The 13862-nt window shown below is 37.6% G+C and overlaps 1 protein-coding gene across 6 annotated transcripts in view; it reads left to right on the forward strand.

The window, feature by feature from the left end:
• Nucleotides 1-13862, forward strand: part of farp2 (FERM, RhoGEF and pleckstrin domain protein 2) — a 60780-nt gene that overhangs the window by 26972 nt on the left and 19946 nt on the right. For 5 of the 6 annotated variants that reach the window (XR_009271618.1, XM_058777962.1, XM_058777959.1 and 2 more), the window contains exons 4-13: nucleotides 1647-1689; nucleotides 1771-1849; nucleotides 1930-2027; nucleotides 4278-4392; nucleotides 6239-6386; nucleotides 6579-6674; nucleotides 9889-10052; nucleotides 10875-10943; nucleotides 11064-11121; nucleotides 11228-11441. Coding sequence is in view for 5 of the 6 variants with exons in the window: in XM_058777962.1 (XP_058633945.1) it covers nucleotides 1647-1689; nucleotides 1771-1849; nucleotides 1930-2027; nucleotides 4278-4392; nucleotides 6239-6386; nucleotides 6579-6674; nucleotides 9889-10052; nucleotides 10875-10943; nucleotides 11064-11121; nucleotides 11228-11441 (1084 nt within the window). In the remaining variant the exon portion in view is untranslated. Of the gene's footprint in view, nucleotides 1550-1646; nucleotides 1690-1770; nucleotides 1850-1929; nucleotides 2028-4277; nucleotides 4393-6238; nucleotides 6387-6578; nucleotides 6675-9888; nucleotides 10053-10874; nucleotides 10944-11063; nucleotides 11122-11227; nucleotides 11442-13862 lie in introns of all 6 variants that reach the window. The other variant, XM_058777961.1, reaches the window with a different exon arrangement.

Raw genomic sequence — 13862 nt, forward strand, 5'->3', positions numbered from 1 at the left:
AACAGTCCCCCTTCTCACACAAAGACAGGATTGTGAACGGCCCGCTCCTCTGAAAACCCAGATAAGCTCTTAAAAGATGAGGAGGTGTATTATGTTGTTTGTGCTGCTTCTCTCTGGGGCCCAGAGGTTTGCTGTTCCCTTTAAACCTGCCTGGTACGGGCACACAAACTTAAAGAACACATCATTATATTTTAGAACATACTTAAAAATGTACGTCTTTTAAAGGATAAATTTATTCTGAATTACTATAGTAATTAGTATACAAACAAATGAGAGACTTTACTGTTGATTAAAGACAAGATTTGATTTATTTAAAGGATTATGTGATCCAGGCTAAAGCAGAAGCAAATGTTTCTTAAAGGTGAAGAACCCTTGCTTAATAGTCAGAGAAAATATGTAATCCATCAGTAAATTGATTGCAACACTGACTATTGTGAGTTAGAAATGAAACTCTCCTTTTGTTTGACCAATGAAAGGAATGTTCAGGAAACCTGTGTGAAAAGTCATGATTTTTTCATTTTTATTTGGTGTCACAGGGACAGAGATTACACAGTTCACCTTTAAGCCAGTTACATAGTCAGTATAATCTTAATTTTGCTAAATGATGTGCTTTACATGATCTATGAGCTACTTTAATAAGCTAGACCTTTTTATAATAAATAGGCTTATAGGGATAGTTCAAAAATGAAAAATTGACTTTTGTTGTTCCAAACCTGTATTTCTTTCTTCTGTAGAACACAAAAGAAAATATTTTGAAGAATGTTGGTAACAAAACATTTTCGGTTCCCATTGACTTTTTATTTTATTAGTTTTATAGTTTTATTATTGAATTGGTTCGTTGCTTCGAACTGATTATTTGTTTTAATTTTTAATTTATTTTTTTTTGTTTTTTAAATCGCTATGGAGAAAATAACTGGGAAAAATACTGGGGCCACTGATAAAATGGGGACTGTTGTGCTGTATAAACCCGCTAGCATGGCATTTTAATTATTGCCATAATGCATCTTTTTCATCTTGCTTTCTTTATCATTGGTGAAATTAATAAAAATTGTTTAAAATAAAACGTCATTTTGAGATGAATATTGGAGACAGTCTGTTGGCCATCTGTTTTTGAGTGTGCCAAGCCAGCTTTTTTGGAGAGAGTTGAATCAGGTTTGGAATGTGTGTGTATGGGGTTGTTGTGATGATTCCGTTAAAGATGAGAGGTCAGGGGAGTAGGTGGAGGTGGAGTGAGAAAAGGTACATTCTTGCCACAATCAGCTCCAGATGTGCTTGGAGGAGCAGGGTGTCTACAATTCTGCAGACACACACAATTAAAACAGATCGTCACATCTATGCAAGACCCCAAAACAGGCAAGCACAGAGGTTTGAATTAAAAATGTGCATATCCCGCATTTGAATAATAGCTGATAATAGCTTTCCAAAAATTCCTGAAATATGTTTTTGGTGTGGTCAGCATCTCAAGATCTCATCTGTGGCCTATGTGACCGAGATGTTCTTCAGTTTTACTGCTTTCTTGAAAGACCAGAAACAGATGTAGTTTGAAAGAGTGAGAGATTATTTGTATTATTTATTGCTTAGACTTTATAAGGTGGTTAAAAGCTGAAATGCCAGTCTTATTACTCCGGACTGTTTTGTTTCAACAGGTTTGGCTGGAGCCCACCAAGTTCATAGTGAAACAAGTGAGACGTAAGTACACTTAATGTTTTGTGTTCTGTTTAGAACTCAGAGGATCTTTGAAACTTGTGTGTTTATACTTACTATTCACAGGGCCGATGAACACACTCTTTCGGCTGTCAGTGAAGTTCTTTCCTCCTGATCCTGGTCAGCTTCAGGAGGAGTTTACTAGGTAGGATGTTCAGAATCATCATCCATGTTTTATATACTGACAAGCTGAACGATGCTTGTAACAATGTACTTTTTCTCCAGGTACTTGTTTTCTCTGCAAATCAAGAGGGATCTAATAGAGGGCCGACTGAACTGTACAGAAAACACTGCTGCCCTGCTGGCCTCTCATTTGGTGCAATGTATGTATAATGAGTCAGTTAGTGTACCAGAAGTCCTGACTCCTGTCCGCCATAATGTTTTAAATCTATTAGTTACACTGATTCTGTTGTGTCTCTGCTTTCCTGCCTCTATTAATCTATTCAAAAATGCATTAAAGAGGTCATGAATTGTCTTTTTATTTTTTTTACTGTTCGTGGAGATCCGCTTATAATGGATTGTAGACTCGGAAGTATACGCCCACTGCTATGATTGGCTAACAGTTGTGTATGTCTGACAGCCTACATCCCTCACAGATGGATGCTGCTTTGATTTAGGTTAAAGCGATCTGAAATAACAGACAAAGCAATAGTGACCACGTAACAAAAACTCAGTTACTCTGTTGTGTGTTGCAACATTACTGCCGGATCGAATATAGTAGACACAGCATCGTCTTTTAGTTTCAATCTTTCTGAAAATCCCGCTTCGAATTGCGTGTTGTTTTGTAAACGAATGTACCGCGGCATCATAGAGTGGCACATTTCACAACCTGCCGTTTTTGCAGATTCGCTTCAATATTTGTTTTTAAAGCTGCAGTCTGTAAGTTTTGCCTCTTTGTCACATCTCTGTTTGAAAACCTGCAATTGCAGTTATTTGTGCAGTTATCTTCATTACATGGGTTGTGCACCGGCATGGCTCTAGCGCAGATGAATCTAATGTTTAGAGGAGTATGTGTGGCTGTCAGTCACCGCACCGGTGTGGATACTGTACTTAAGAATCACAGATTCTTGCCTACATCTTGGAATATATGACCCAATTAAGAATTTTCATCTGAACAAGTAACAAGTCTGCCACTTTTGTTCTGACCAGCTGAGGAAAAAAACAGTGTTACAATAAATCGCGCTACCAATAGTGATTTAAATCTAACGATCGGTTAGCTCATATCACATCAAACCATGCAAATTATTATTAATAATGTTAGACATTGTTTTCAAATTGTTAATGTTAACAACATCAGCATTGCGTGACTGTGTATATAGTGTGTATTAGCACGTAGATTTCAATTTCTGTACAGTCTAATCTATAATTGTCATACCATTCGAATTTCATATTAAGAAATTCTTTTAACCCAAAAAGCAAATTAGTCTTCCTTCGAACTGGTTCTCTTTAAAATACAAATCTTGTGTAATCCCAGGCTATCTGTAATCAGATGCACATTTAAAGCTGGAATATAATTTAATTACAGTCACATGTGTTTCATAAACACACAATCCTTTCTGGATTACAATCCGCCATCAAAATTATAAATTTAATTATTCTTGCTGCTGTGAGAAAAGGCTAAACGATCTGCCACCTGCAGGATCCTCACATGTGATATAGCCTACTAGCCGGGACAACAATTTTGTTTACAGATGCGACGTTATGATACTGTGGCATGCTCGAATTTCCTGCGAATTCCTACCAGTAACACTCAAATTAGAAAACATTATTATAAGCCAACTGTTGTGAATCAGGCTGAAGTAAGGCGATAGTTTTGAACACTGGCTGGTTATGCACTTGAATATTGATTTCGGATCATTTTTAACCAAAAAAACTCAAAGTTCTGAGTTCTGAAACTTACAGAATGTTTTTTTTTTTATAGTACAATGACCTCTTATATGTCAAAAGATCAAGGGAATTTTAATTTCTCAGTTCATGACCCCTTTAAAAATGGAATTCATGCATTCAGTAGCTTGAGTATGTATGTGTTTTATGATGTAAAAATATCATCAGGAAGTCTCTTGAAACATCAGATAATTTGACATTTTTATAGGTTATTTCAGGTAGTAAAATATCTTATAGTGCAGCCCCCCAAAATAACATTTATACTACCATTTAAAGTGTTTTTGAAGGAAGTTTTTTTTTTAATGCTTACTTAGTCTACATTATTTGATAAGTAATAACTGTGAAATATTTGTGCAATTTAAAATCACTGTTTTCTATTTTATTAATTTTGTTATTTAATTTATTCCTGTAATGGCAAAGTTTAATTTTCATTAGCCATTGCTCCAGTCCGGTGTCATGATCCTTTAGAAGTCATTCTAATATGCTGATTTGGTGCTTAAAGGGACATTTACTCACCCTGGTTTTGGTCAAATGCTGAATAGCCTACTTTCTTTTTCATACCATAAAATAGGTTGTTTAAAAATATCCTTTTCGTCCATATAATGAGATGGTCAGAATGGTCACATGCCATATATTCGGTATATACCAAAAATTGCGTTTACCTTTACCTTTCTCTTTCCCCCACACAGCTGAGATCGGTGACTATGATGACATAGCAGACAGGGAGTTTCTGAAGATAAATAAATTGCTGCCATATCAGGAACGTGTGCAAGAAAAGATCATGGAGCTCCACCGCAGACACATGTAAGACATTTATTGTTTTGGCCTGATGGTCTAGGCTTGTGCATTGTTCTCTTTAATTTATCTCGGCCTGTCAGGGTTTGCATTTGTAAATTTCACTGCGCTGACCACCGGGAATCAGTACAGGGAATTTATGGCACAAAAGTAGGTTTATCTTTTTCATGTCCAGTTTAGTTGGAAGCGTTTCCATGGTATGATAGGCCTTTTTTTCCAAGCTGAACATCTAACTGAACTTTAAATACAGACTCCCCTGGTAATCTTGAATGACAGTCTGTTTCCATTTGGTGCTGAGTTTATTTGGTGAGAAGAGATCTGATAGTGTGTAAGTGATTGTTGTGTGTGGCAGTTTATGGGATTTAGAGGCAGTTAAAGGTGGACTGCAGTTTCTCTCTCTGCTTGAACTTTGGAAAGATGTTGTTTTAAGAGCTTGCAGACACTATTAGACATAATATGATAATATGGGACAGATGATCCTTCTTCAAGCTCTGATCAACCTTCAAGATAAATGAATAATGATTTAAAGTTAAATGTTTTAGCAGCATCTTCATCATTAGTGATGCATTTGTTGCTCATGCAACATAATATTCCCTTATTAAATGTTGGATGTAACTTGTTCCACACCTTTTGTGGTACAGACATGAATGATACTTAAAAACATGTGTTATGGCATTTGAAAGCAATGAGTTTTAGAATTGAATTTTTAACCTGCAGCAGAAGACTAAACGAGCTTAAAAAATCGAATTTACATTGAACAAGATTGGAGTACGAATATCACTGGAGTCACAAAATGTTAAAAATAATGCATTAAGATACCAGCGTTGTCAGTTTTTTTTAAAATCTCAAGCGTGTCAGCCCTGTGTTTTTGGCTCTTTGTAACAGTGCATTTCCGGTGCATTTAATCTGAGGCTTTGGCTGTGAGAGAAGTATTGCAGGTCGGCTGTGTCAGCGGCTATGTGAGGCTGTGATTGTAATCCAGTGGCTCAAGGCTCTTTATTAGCCATACGGCCACAAGGGAAGGGGAGGGCCTTAAGCAGATTGAACAGATTAAAGGATGAGCAAAATTAGAGTGCGCTGTTGATCTGGCACTGCTCTAACATTTGCCCACGATTAGCCAAAACGCTGCTCAAAATTACTGGAATATGTTTACCCAGCCCCCACACTTTACTTAAAAACTACTTAATGATTACAACCTATATTCTACATAAAGTGTTGTATGTATGTATGCATGTATAAACACTGAAACAAGTATTTTTCTGCAAAGCTGATTTGAAACTCTATGTATTGTGAAAACTTGAACTGAATAGAATATATAAGGTAGTGAGGTACTGTTTATGCACTACAGTTTCACAAAAAAAATAAATTTCTAAATAAGTTCATACTTTTATTCTGCAAGGATGCATCAAATGTGAGGGTTTTTTTTAAAACATTTTTTACAAAAAAAATCTATTTAATATAAATTAAGTTATTAAATTCTAAAATAATCCTGAAAAAATTTATTGTTTTCCACAAAACTCTTAAGCAACAACTGTTTTCAGCATTGCTAATAATAAGAAATGAGTCTTACTGACCCCAACACTTTGAAATATAATATAATATAATGGTTTGGAGAATAGATAAATGCATGGTAAACATGTTTTAATGACGTTATTATAAAGTGAGTACAGAAGATGTTTGTCTTTTAAATTCTGGGGTTATGTAAACGATGAAAACCTCTGCTATAAAATGTTATTCTAGGCTACAAAATATGCTTTACCACTCTGCATTTTCCTTTGAATTCCTTTTGCTGTGGTACTATGTTTCATTTGTTAAATATTTTCTACGTTATTTGTCTTTGCTTCCTCGCCTGTAGTGGGCAAACCCCAGCAGAATCAGATTTCCAGGTTCTGGAGATCGCTCGTAAACTGGAGATGTATGGGGTTCGCTTTCATCCTGCCGCTGACCGAGAAGGCACCAAGATCAACCTGGCTGTCGCACACATGGGCCTGCAGGTCTTTCAGGTACATGCACAACTTTGTTTTACTGAATATAATTGATTTTGACAGAGTTCTCTATTTTAGGCAAATAAATTATTAGTGCATTTTAATGCATTATTATTTCAGTACATTCATATAAAATTCAGCTGACGTGTGGTCACTCATGTATTGTTTTTTATTTATCTCTCTCCTTTTTTTTTTTTTTTTTTTCCCCAGGGCCACACCAAAATTAATACCTTCAACTGGTCTAAAATTCGGAAGCTGAGCTTCAAGAGGAAACGATTTTTAATTAAATTGCACCCAGAAGTTCATGTGGGTATCAAATTTACATTATATATTGTTATATAATATATTATTATTAGGGATGCACGATATTGGATTTTTGCCAATATCCGATATGCCGATATTATTCAACTCATTTTGACCGATACCGATTTATTTCCTTTTTTGTTTGGAAACAAGTCTCTCCTGTGCAGAAATTATCAGCAAAATATTTTTAATTTTGGTTAGTTTTTAACAAGAACTTATTTGTTAGAATTAAATCAACAATAATGAAGGTTTTTTGACAGTACATTGAAGCTTTGAAAATAACTATAAATAAACTATCAATCGCTGCATTTTAAGATTTAACATTTGTAGATGGTCTAAAGCAAAAGAGTTGTAAAAATTCTGAAAATCTTTTAGAGCTTATGATTTGTGCATAAAATAAAACATTACATTACTGAATAAATCAGTATATACAGTCAGGTCCATAAATATTGGGACATCGACACAATTCTAACATTTTTGGCTCTATACACCACCACAATGGATTTCAAATGAAACGAACAAGATGTGCTTTAACTGCAGACTGTCAGCTTTAATTTGAGGGTATTTACATCCAAATCAGGTGAATGGTGTAGGAATTACAACAGTTTGCATATGTGCCTCCCACTTGTTAAGGGACCAAAATTAATGGGACAATTGGCTTCTCAGCTGTTCCATGGCCAGGTGTGTATTATTCCCTCATTATCCCAATTACAATGAGCAGATAAAAGGTCCAGACTTCATTTCAAGTGTGCTATTTGCATTTGGAATCTGTTGCTGTCAACTGTCAAGATGAGATCCAAAGAGCTGTCACTATCAGTGAAGCAAGCCATCATTAGGCTGAAAAAAACAAAACAAACCTATCAGAGAGATAGCAAAAACATTAGGCGTGGCCAAAACAACTGTTTGGAACATTCTTAAAAAGAAGGAACGCACCGGTGAGCTCAGCAACACCAAAAGACCCGGAAGACCACGGAAAACAACTGTGGTGGATGACCGAAGAATTCTTTCCCTGGTGAAGAAAACACCCTTCACAACAGTTGGCCAGATCAAGAACACTCTCCAGGAGGTAGGTGTATGTGTGTCAAAGTCAACAATCAAGAGAAGACTTCACCAGAGTGAATACAGAGGGTTCACCACAAGATGTAAACCATTGGTGAGGAAGGCCAGATTAGAGTTTGCCAAACGACATCTAAAAAAGCCTTCACCGTTCTGGAACAACATCCTATGGACAGATCAACTTGTACCAGAGTGATGGGAAGAGAAGAGTATGGAGAAGGAAAGGAACTGCTCATGATCCTAAGCATACCACCTCATCAGTGAAGCATGGTGGTAGTGTCATGGCGTGGGCATGTATGGCTGCCAGTGGAACTGGTTCTCTTGTATTTATTGATGATGTGACTGCTGACAAAAGCAGCAGGATGAATTCTGAAGTGTTTCGGGCAATATTATCTGCTCATATTCAGCCAAATGCTTCAGAACTCATTGGACGGCGCTTCACAGTGCAGATGGACAATGACCCAAAGCATACTGCAAAAGCAACCAAAGAGTTTTTGAAGGGAAAGAAGTGGACTGTTATGCAATGGCCAAGTCAATCACCTGACCTGAATCCGATTGAGCATGCATTTCACTTGCTAAAGACAAAACTGAAGGGAAAATGCCCCAAGAACAAGCAGGAACTGAAGACGGTTGCAGTAGAGGCCTGGCAGAGCATCACCAGGGATGAAACCCAGCGTCTGGTGATGTCTATGCGTTCCAGACTTCAGGCTGTAATTGACTGCAAAGGATTTGCAACCAAGTATTAAAAAGTGAAAGTTTGATTTATGATTTATTATTCTGTCCCATTAATTTTGGTCCCTTAACAAGTGGGAGGCACATATGCAAACTGTTGTAATTCCTACACCATTCACCTGATTTGGATGTAAATACCCTCAAATTAAAGCTGACAGTCTGCAGTTAAAGCACATCTTGTTCGTTTCATTTGAAATCCATTGTGGTGGTGTATAGAGCAAAAAATGTTAGAATTGTGTCGATGTCCCAATATTTATGGACCTGACTGTATACAATTATTTAATTTACAAGTGTCATGTTTCTTTTTTTTTTTCTTTTTTTCTTTTTTTTTTTAAACTTTTCTTTCATGCAAGTTATAGCTTCTGACTTTTAAATCAAAACATACTCATAATTTTATGACATCAATTACTGCTTTATTTAATCAGAAACACAGTCTAAATGTTATTTGTGTAGGCCAGGGGTGCCGCAGCCCTGCACAGTTCAGCTCCAACCCTAATTAAAACTCACCTGCATGTAACTTTCTAGTAACCCTTTAGACCTTGATTTAGCTTGTTCAGGTGTTCGATTAGGGTTGAAGCAAAACTTTGCAGGGCTGCGGCTCTCCAGGACCAATGTTCGCCACCCCTGGTGTAGGCTATTTTACTTTTAATTTAATAAGAAGTAGGCCAACAGCGCCCCCTACAGATTAAAACTCCTTACCAAACAGGCTTTAGGACCCGGGGGAGGCTGCCACTGCACATGCCATTACTGTTTACTCTATCACTCACAGAACGCTTTCACAGATTAAATGCAGCGATCCTAAAGAGTCAATTTGTTGATTGACAAAACTTTGCTTCAAGAATGAGCCACACTGCTGACATGATCTAATCACTAGCACACCCTGAACACATGTGAGTTAACGTATTACTCTTATCGGCAAGACATATCGGCATAATTTTCATATCGGGCCCATGCCGATATTTACATTTAAAGCCATTATCGGCCGATTCCGATATCAGTCCAATAATATCGTGCATCCCTACTTATTATATGTATATTTACAAACATGTAGACACACTGCCTCAATTCAAAGGGGATATAATATAGTCTAATATGAAAACAAAGACTTTTAATACATACCTCCAACACAATAGACAATTTTGGACAAATACAATGTTGTGAAATCAGTCTGTGGACTCCTGGGATATACAGATTCAAGTGTAGAAGTAAAATGTACAAGCTCAGGAGCTTGGTTGGATGGGGCCATCCGTCTCTTACCCTGTATAAACATTTTAAATGTATTCAGAGTGACGTTTGTTATTCTGTCGGGATCAATTACATGGAGTGCTAAGAATCAAAACCATATGCTTCCTCTTGTTGCCTTTCATCTGAGATGGAAGTTCTTAAGTTCAATCTTTTCTCAGTGACTGATCAACCTTTCGTTTCACAGGGTCCTCATCAGGATACGCTGGAATTTCTAATGGGCAGTCGAGATCAGTGTAAGATCTTCTGGAAGAACTGTGTGGAGCATCACTCGTTTTTCCGTCTGTTAGATCAGCCTCAGCCCAAATCCAAAGCCATCTTCTTCAGCAGAGGATCCTCCTTCAGATACAGGTGCGCACACATGTGATTATATTGATGTGGGCGGTATACTATTTAAATATGATGTACCAGAAGAAATGTTCAAATATTTTGTTCTGTTGTGGTTATGGTAGTGTTTCCTGTTCTGCTTCTTAGTGCTGGTTCTTAGTATTTCTAAGAACTGTCCTTCCCTTTCTTGACTGTCCTTGTGAGTTCCAAGCAAAAAAAAAAAAAACATACAGCACAACCACTATGACAGATTTACTAGTTAAATCAGTCAGATAAAACCTTCACTGAATGATCTGACTAAATCTTCGCATTACTTTCAGTAATGTTTGTCACAAAATGAGTTTTTCGGTACAAAAAGGTTCACAATAGTCAGGAAGGAAATGTATAATGTTACTATAGATTTCTATTACAAATAAATGCTTTTTTTTACTTTCTATTAATCAAAGAATCCTGGCAAAAAAAAATGTATCACGGTTTCCACAAATATACTGTATTAGGAGCACAACTGTTTTCAACATTTATAATAATAATAATAAGAAGAAATGTTCTTAAAAATTCTGCTTTTTTCACATGACTAAATAATATTTTAAATTAATATTATATTCAAATAGCACAGTTATTTTTAATTGTAATAATATTCCACAGTACAGTTTTTACTGTATTTTTGATTAAATAAATTCAGACTTAGTGTGCATATGAGGTTTCTTTAAAAAACATTTAAACAACTCACCAACCCCATACTTTTGAACAGTAGTGTAGATAACAGATTTGTTTTTAAAGAATATTGTGATTTACAAATAGTTGCTTTTACTTGGTTTGTTAAAAAGCATTGTGTATATGTGACAGTGGGAGGACACAGAAGCAGCTTGTTGAGTATGTGAGGGACAGCGGGTTGAGAAGAACTCCTTACCAGAGGTAAATATTTCTTTCAAAGTCTCACCTGAAAGCAGTTTTATACTGTATACTGGACATCCTTTGGTAACCCCTTTGTTGTGGTGCTTGTTTGTCTTTGCACTGATTATGCTGTTTTTACAGGAGGAACAGTAAGATTCGCATGTCGACACGTTCCTTGGCTTCTGATATGCCAAAACAGGTCAGTAGAGTCTTAGATCAGGGACACAGCCAATACCAGCATGAAGAACAATAACAACTGACTTTCTGTTGTCATCCCCTCTCTTTACCTTACCCGTCCATTTCAGAATCTGTGTTTTAACGACAGTCTAAGGTCTCCAGTTCCTCCTTCCTCTGTCACCGCCTCCTTCCACTCCCTCCATGCCCCCAGCTCACCCATGCGGACGGAGACCCCGAACCAGCCCGTGCATCTCCAGCAGACGCAGCAATCCGCCAGAGCCCCCAGCCCAATGCAGCAGGACTTCATCAAGACCAACTCCCAATCCACCTACGCCTTCCCAGGTGCCACTCATATCCAGGCAGCAGGAGACTGCGGCCCCTCGTTTGTGTGTGTAGAGAGTAGTTCCCCTAGTGTACGGCCCTCCCAAAATGGCAATGAGGATAGCGAGCGAGTAGGGGTGAGTGGCGTAAGCAGTGTGGCGAAAACGGGCTTCCTCACACCTGAAGCGTTTCAGGCAGAGTTAATGCGCGTTCAACAAATGTCGTACCAGATCCCGATGTCCTGCACGCAGCTGCATGTTAGCGAAGAGTACATAGATGACGATCCGGCTGAAATTTCATTTTACGCTGGCGGTGCGGAGGCCTACTGTTACGGGTTTGACGAAGAGAGCCCTGAGAGGTTTGAATATGGCGATAGAGTCTCCGTTCAGCCTGCTACGTATGCTCTCGGTCTCGAGGACCTCAACGGCAATGCTAACGTGTTTCCTGAAAGTGCTTTCGGTCGATCCGAGACCAGTTCTCTGGTCAACAACCGCTCTGAGTGTAGCTCGCTGGATAACCTTCCACTAAGTTCTGTTGGCGACTCACTCTCGCTCGGTTTCGGAGGTCCCGACTCCTCGTCCTCCCTGCGTCTGCCTGGTTCTGAGAACCTATCTGAGGCCAGCTCGATGGTTAACTTCCCTGCGTATTCGGTGCGTTCAGAAGACAGTTCGGCCATGCAGTTCAACGATCTGGTGGAGCAGCTGGAGCAGCTCAGCTATCCGCCCACAGCCACAGAGGGCTCGGCTGACGGCAGCTCCGATTCCGACTCTGACTGGGGGTCGGATGGAGGTCTGCCTCCAGATCAGAACCTCTTCTTTAGCAATCCACTAGTGAGTGGGGCAGATTTAGACAGCTTCCTGCTGGAATGCCAAAATCTCAGGGCTCTAGGCATTGGGGAGCCCCCACCAGGCCCCACCCATCTTAAAATGTAGCGTGACCCCCATTAAACGGCAGCGGTTATCGTGGGTTTTAAAGCAGAACATGACCGAGCACTTAATTGTCCACTTTATCCTGATAAAATCAGTACTTAGTTTTGGCACCTCCTGTTAGCGCTTTAATCTACCACTTTTTTTTCTTGCGTGCCCTTTCCAGTGTACTTCCTCTATCTCTCTCTTTGGTGTTAATTCTTTCTCTTTTTTTTTTTTTATTGTTTTTGAATAATGTGCTGTGAGTTCTTGTTGGACAGTAAGATTCATTAGCATTTTTCAGATTATATATAGTTAAATCACTTATCCGTTTACATTTAATCTTAGTAGTCTGGATGGCTACAAACTGAAGTTGCGCTGTGACATTTTGAGAAGAAATTTAAATGGCTGTATCACCTAGAATTGATATCCTTACCACTTTTATTATATATATATATATATATATATATATAAATAAAATATATATTAGTACAAAGTACAAATTAAAAAAAAAAAAAAAAGGTCCATATTAGGGCTGCATGGCATGCAGGAGAAATGTGATAATGGCTGCATGCATTACATATAAGATCATGGCACAAATGTCATTATTTTTTTTTTACTAGATTTAAATCCAGGAAATGATTAAACATTCAGTATGTAGCAAGTATTTTACTGAAGTATCATGCTGTAAAAATAAAATAATAATAAAATAAAATCTGACCCAGCATTTAAAAGCAATCAAATAGAAATCTAAAAAAATGATATGTTTAATTGACAATTTTAACTTGTCAAGTTTTGATTTGATAAGCTTACCGCAATGTTAATTTGCAAAATTTTTTGCTAAATTCGTAAATTTTTTAGGTATATCTTGTAATTGTTTTTCCCTATAAATGTTTTGACCTCATGGAGTCCTAAAGTGAGTTCAATATTGATTTTCATAGCAAATATTAATTTAACAGCTGAACTGAATTGTCTGAAGAGGAAATCTCATTTAATGAAAATGAATGAGGAGAAAATATACATTACAAAGATAAGCTTTACATGCATGTATGAAGGTACTTTTATATCAGGATAACTGCACGAGTCTATTCCAGTAATGAACCACTCTACTCAGGGCTGTGATTTAGTTAGCAGTGGACCTGACAGCCATTGCTGCTAAGAGCAAATTTGAGCCGAAGTTATTTTGTTTTTGTTACTTTAGAGTTAATCGCTCCACTCTGCCCCCTGCTGTTTACTTTTCAGACATGCATTGCATCTCAGCTATTCTGATTGGGCTAGATGGCTGCATTTACACTGACAGCCACAGGCACAGATTGCAGCAGATTGGTGATGGTTGCATGTATGTATAACAAAAACACTTTTTCTTTTTTTTTTTGGGCATCGAATTTGAGCCATTTGCGAATTTTACTTTCAAATTTGCATTTTGACTTTTTTTATCTTGTCTTAAAAAGTTTGGATCTGTGCATGTTGCTTTGCAGTGTAGTCCTATGATTTATTTTATTTTTTTGTTTTGTTTGTAGACTATTGTAGCCATTAA

The sequence above is a fragment of the Onychostoma macrolepis genome, chromosome 06 (genome assembly GCF_012432095.1).
Source record: "Onychostoma macrolepis isolate SWU-2019 chromosome 06, ASM1243209v1, whole genome shotgun sequence".
Lineage (NCBI taxonomy): Eukaryota > Metazoa > Chordata > Actinopteri > Cypriniformes > Cyprinidae > Onychostoma > Onychostoma macrolepis.